General features: G+C 42.8%; 1 protein-coding gene across 1 annotated transcript; it reads right to left on the reverse strand.

Moving 5' to 3' along the window:
- Positions 1-1,827: 1,827 nt before the first annotated feature.
- LOC118431429 (ganglioside-induced differentiation-associated protein 1-like) lies at positions 1,828-4,920 on the reverse strand. Its single transcript, XM_035842659.1, has 5 exons — positions 4,795-4,920; positions 4,222-4,417; positions 3,537-3,710; positions 2,877-3,083; positions 1,828-2,376 (listed from the first exon to the last, which is right to left on the reverse strand). Exons 1-5 carry the CDS (start codon positions 4,873-4,875, stop codon positions 2,057-2,059), a joined length of 978 nt encoding a protein of 325 aa, XP_035698552.1. The 5' UTR covers positions 4,876-4,920; the 3' UTR covers positions 1,828-2,056.
- Between the last annotated feature and the right edge of the window lie 1,076 nt (positions 4,921-5,996).

Below are 5,996 nucleotides of genomic sequence, written 5' to 3' on the forward strand. Positions count from 1 at the left end.
TAACTTTTCTACATACGAATGAAGGCTCACCTGGGGGATAACCGCTAACCGCTAAGCGAACCCTTCGGTAACCGCAAAAAAGCGACCCCTTACGATCGGACTTCCGAAATTTCAAACATAATGTGCGTTACTTTCAACACTTGAATATCAAAGTAAAACCCGTGGGCAAAAGGTAAAAAGTTATTTGAGTACCCAAAATTACTTTGTAACTTTTCTACATACGAATGAAGGCTCACCTGGGGGATAACCGCTAACCGCTAAGCGAACCCTTCGGTAACCGCAAAAAAGCGACCCCTTACGATCGGACTTCCGAAATTTCAAACAAAATGTGCGTTACTTTCAACACTTGAATATCAGTAGTAAAACACCGTGGGCAAAAGGTAAAAAGTGATTTGAGTACCCAAAATTACTTTGTAACTTTTCTACATACGAATGAAGGCTCACCTGGGGGATAACCGATAACCGCTGAGCGAACCCTTCGGTAACCGCAAAAAAGCGACCCCTTACGATCGGACTTCCGAAATTTCAAACAAAATGTGCGTTACTTTCAACACTTGAATATCATAGTAAAACCCGTGGGCAAAAGGTAAAAAGTGATTTGAGTACCCAAAATTACTTTGTAACTTTTCTACATACGAATGAAGGCTCACCTGTGGGATAACCGCTAACCGCTAAGCGAACCCTTTGGTAACCACAAAAAAGCGACCCCTTACGATCGGACTTCCGAAATTTCAAACAAAATGTGCGTACTTTTCAACACTTGAATATCATAGTAAAACCCGTGGGCAAAAGGTAAAAAGTGATTTGAGTACCCAAAATTACTTTGTAACTTTTCTACATACGAATGAAGGCTCACCTAATTAATCATTATATAATGCTGAACAGTAACGATTGTTCGAAGGTAATAATAGCAACAGCAGCAACAACTAAATCCAATCATAAATGCCAAAGGAATAAGAAATACTCCTTTTCTTAAACGTCTCCGCAAAGGGTTACCTTTGTTGAGTAGAAGGACGCGTAGAAATGATAGAGTAGGAGACCATCGTCGCCACTCTGTGCGGAAGCCGTCTTTAATTTGTATCTGGAAAAGTCAATGTTGACTCTAACAGGTGGGTGAGGGTGGAAACGGATGGTGAATGTGTGTCTCTGGCGGAGTAGCCAAGAAATACGAGCAAATACTGTAAAACATGGTATTGCTAAGAAATGTGTCATTGGCCGGGAGGGGGCCAAGGTAATAGATAGAGAAGACAACAGACGAATCTGTTGGATTAAAGAAGCAGTTTGTATAATGAAGTCAGACAAACTCAGCCACGTTTGGGACAGTGTTCTCGCCGCAAAAGCGAGAAGCAGAACTCCAGTTAGAAGCTCTGAGGAAGATGTCTGGCAGACATCGAAACTGGTCAGCAGGTGAGATAAGCTGGTTGTGTGAAACAATATCTACACTACATCATATGTAAGGGCGTTGGATGTCGAATAAAAATTTAAAATGGGACAATGAAAGAGTCATGTGCAAAAATAAATGGAATATTGCATTTTTACACATAAGAATTGATATTGAGAAAAAAGACAGTTTGCTTCTTCCTATTTTTGTTCACTTCACATAATCCTTTGCTGCATAGAAAAAGAAGCAGTGTATACTATGTAAACTCATAACCTTATCTGACTATAACTGTACATGTATTTTGTTTGCTATATCTAGGATCTAGGAATATGGAAGCTCGAAATGTTGACCATTCATACAATCACACCACGTACTTTAATGGAGACAATAACCAACAGACCAAATGTCCTCTTAAATTCTCATCACCACTCACTTAGTAGAAAATAAGCAGTCTACTATTATCTTTTATTTCTGTATAAAACTAGGACCATGGAAGCTCGAAATGCTGACCATTTCTACAATCAGAAGACATACCTAATGGAGACCAATGACCAATCTTGAAGGAGTTGCTTGTCAGAAAACAGGTACCAACCAAAGCGGTTAAACCATGGTAAACTGACGATATTTTCTATGTTTAGGAAATACAATGTTTAACTCCACATGACACATGATAATCTAATATTTGAGCGCCACAGTAGCGACCGCAGCTACTGCAACTATCATAGCCGCCCACACCACGAGCTTTGGGCCCGCTGTCTTGCGAATCAACCCGGGGAGGTTCCGCACAAACACATACGGCATGTTAGTCGTGTACATCACTTCGGCCTTGAACGGGGGAAACTTCTGGGACTGCAGGTAGTAGGCAGCCAACAGGGGGCGCTTCTGTGTGGACCGGTGGGACAGCCCCACGAACTTGAGCCGGTGGAGGAGACAGGACAGCATGACGTCAGCGGCTGTGAAGGATTCGCCACACAGCCACTGCTGCTGTCCCGAAGCTGTTGGGAACAAAACAACAAATCTGTGTTTAGCATGAAAGTTCAACTATGTTTGCATATGATTATGGCATTATGAAAGAGTCAAACATGTTTGTTTTCTAGCACAAGAGATTGGACGCATTTAATTTTCGACGCGGTCCCCATGGTCTCCTTCACTGACGGGGGACGTTACCGACTTCCAACCACACTTGACCAGTTGCTCTATAGTTATGGCATGTCCTCAATTTTCTATTCTTTCATAGCCTTACGGTGAGGCTGATAACTTGACCTAAAGGCTTCAGGTTGAGAGGATGTGTGAGAAAGTAATCGATGTAATCATTACGATACGTCAGAGTCACTGGCGAAAGATAGTGGATACTATCTGAAACGTCAGTCCGTTTCCAAATCATATGCAGTTGCTTGAGTAACTGCTTTTTAGCGTAATTATCACGACAATTAGCAATTAACTTGTATTCAACTTTATGATGCTCAACGATTGCTGTCCCCTTGGTGATACCCACCATCCTTTTCCTTTTTCCTTTCCCCCAGTTCCTTCTCCACTTCGTCCAAGACCACCTCCAGCTCGTTTAAGAGTTTTTCGATGAGGCCTCGGTCTTCGCGTTCCCGTGTTCTCTCCGCGACCTTGTTAGCCTTCCTGGTGTACGCCTCCGCCAGGTCAGGGTGCATGGCAGCCATGTCGTGTAGGCGCTGGGCGGTGGATGGGCCGACTGTGCATGGGCACATAATTGGTGCATACTACATGTATGTAATGTATCAAAAGACGTGATTTTGTTCAATGACGTACTAGTACATACCGTAAGGCATACGTATACCACCTGAATCAGTTTATAGCTACCTTGAATCTTGAACTACTTAGACAAAACGCTCAAGGACAAGGCATTTTTTTTGAGCAGTAACCTTCAGAGCTACCATATTTTTTTGAAAACAGCATATGTCAGGGAACGCAGGCGCAACACGCCGCGTTATGATTTTGGAGTTTGCAAAATGCCCATATTCTTTAGAGCGCTCGCATCAGTTTTGGTGTACCCAGGTGTTGGTATCCAAATCAACTCATTGTGGCCTTACGATGTTAAACAATATATCTGAAACAAGCACTGAGAGAAAACCTCCTATGGCTACGATCGAACGGACGAGGAAAAAAAACCCAGAGATCCACTCACGAGCAGTGCGAGCTTTCCTGCGCAGTATCCCGGGAAACGAAGAGTCTTTAGCCAGGTCTGGATGGTAGACTGTCCCATAGGTATACAGTTCCACCGGAAGGCCGTCTAACAGGTCCCGGAAGTGACGTACCCGACGACCGAGGTCCGTGTCCACAGGAGGAGCGAGCCGAGGTCCTGGTCATACGATAAAACAGATATATTTACAAGAATAGATGTTGCGTGAAACATTGTGGCATACATCTGTATCATTGTGCGTTTTCGTTTTCATGTCGCTTAGTAAATGGCATTTGTGAAACAATTAAAAAAAAGAGGGGGTCAACAAACAAATTACACTAGAAGTCGCTTAATTGCACACCCCATTTGCCAGTGTATTTCGTGCAATTATCCGAATGGTGCTACAAATGGGATTTGGTGATTTCGTGCAATTAACAGAAGTGTGCGTTTATCTGTTGTGCAATCAACTGGCTTCTACCGTATAAAACAATTCTGCTATGCATTGCTTAGATACACATGTATAGGAGTGCATTATACTGGGTGATCACATTTCAGATATCTTAAGACACAGTCTTTTGGGTAGTGGATGTATGTGACCTGGTGCAATTACTGTAGCAGGTATAAAACAATATGCACTGTACATTTGGTAGTATAAAATAGTACAGGCACAACAAGTGTAAAACGCACGTACCCCTATCATGAAACACTGTATCCACGTAGTCTACAATCCGTGTAGACTCGCTGATGACTTTGCCGTCGTGTACAAGTAACGGGACCAAGCCGGCTGGGTCCAGACGCATGTACCACGGCTCGAAGTTCTCTTGTATGGGGAACAAAACCGTTCGTTTCTTGTAGGACAGCCCCTTCACAGCAAGGGCTAAGCGTACCTATAGTTCAAGGTCGATACAAATAGACATAAACCTCCTTTGCATCGTCAGAATGGCAAGTAATGAAACTTAGCCTGGGTACCATCCTCCGTAGTTACCGGTACCGCTGGCTCTCTGGTCCGTTTCGCTAACTAGCCTGCCTTACCTTAAAAATCAAACAAGCAAAAAAAGGACAGCCGGTGGTTTTAAATACGGGGGATGATACCGGTAATATACACACGTTACATCAGATATAAGGTCATATAATGGCAAGCAATCATAACCCGGAAGTGCAGAAAACTAGGCCGTGTTTTAGAAAAGAAGAGCGTTCGGAGTCAGCGTAGGCTAGTCGCTAGTGGGTGGCTAGAGAAATGAAGGAATACTGTGTAGAATGTCACCTTCATGGAAAAGAAGGACGAATCGCAGTGGTAGAGAAGCAGGTCATCGCTGCTGCTCTGTGAGCCTGACGGAGCAGCCATCTTGAATGTTTACATTTGAGGGGTGCTCCGCTTACAACCTTGACTGGAGGAAATGATGAGTTGTTTTCTTGATATCGTATAGAAGTATGCACATAAATATATAAAAGAAGCTACATTACAATGGAAAGAGACGCCCTCTAAGAGATATATGTTAAGGGGAGGGGCAATGCTGAAAAATCATTTGCGCGAATTGATACATTTTGTATAATAAAGGTGAAACAAGGAACAGATTAGCTGATTTAAGAAGTGACATCAAATACAAGAGATATGGATAAAACTATAACGTTACAGTAATCAATACTGTACACCAACCCATGATCATTTCTGGCCTGTCCCATATGTTACTAGTATGTCAAGGCCGGGTCAACTTGTCTGCCAGTGTATGTACATTGAATTCAATTGACTCTACTGTCAATCTTTGTCATACGGTAAAGAGTACAGGGGTGCCTAAGCATTTGCACGAACCCTATGAGATTCGTACGAACATTATGTGATACGCGCGAATCACTATGCGAAAACGCAAGAACCTTATAAATGAAAATCACACGAATCACTATGCGAAAACCTACGAACCTTATGTGATTCGCACTCGTACGTTTTCGCATAGTGATTTGTGTGATTTTCATAAGGTTCGTGCGTTTTCGCATAGTGGTTCGTGCGTATCACATAATGTTCGTACGAATCTCATAGGGTTCGTGCAAATGCTTAGGCACCCCTGGAGTATAACGGCGTGTTTTCAGCCCTCCGCACGGTGTCAGAGGGTAGTGATTTCAAAGTCTGCGTGGCACCACTTTGTCTGTCTACCTGTCTGTTTGTATGTTTGTTTGTTTCGCTGATTTCGTTCTGTTGTTTTATATAAGATGCCTTACGGTATATTTTACTGCCGCTTTCGAATATTATATCTTCCATTTCGGTTATTTGATTTACCCTTATACTGATATTTGTTTGGTTCCGTGGCGATGAAATGTCAGTGGCAAGGAATCGCTCTCTCCTTGAACACACCTGAAGCAGCGTCATCATGCGGGTTTTCTGAAAATTGCATATTCTTTGTCGCCAAATAGCAATTTACTCAGTGACTGGATCTGATTTTGAAAATGGCCAGACGTTTCAGGCAGAATCCA

The sequence above is a fragment of the Branchiostoma floridae genome, chromosome 15, assembly GCF_000003815.2.
Source record: "Branchiostoma floridae strain S238N-H82 chromosome 15, Bfl_VNyyK, whole genome shotgun sequence".
Classification (NCBI taxonomy): domain Eukaryota; kingdom Metazoa; phylum Chordata; class Leptocardii; order Amphioxiformes; family Branchiostomatidae; genus Branchiostoma; species Branchiostoma floridae.

What these genes read in the sequence shown, in the direction of transcription:
- LOC118431429 (XM_035842659.1), bottom strand. Translation starts at nt 4,875, where the DNA reads ATGGCTGCTCCGTCAGGCTCACAGAGCAGCAGCGATGACCTGCTTCTC. An exon ending in TACAGTGTTTCATGATAGGG is followed by an intron (nt 3,711 to 4,221) that starts GTACGTGCGTTT and finishes TCGTATGACCAG; the next exon opens with GACCTCGGCTCGCTCCTCCT. An exon ending in CAGGAAAGCTCGCACTGCTC is followed by an intron (nt 3,084 to 3,536) that starts GTGAGTGGATCT and finishes GCCCATGCACAG; the next exon opens with TCGGCCCATCCACCGCCCAG.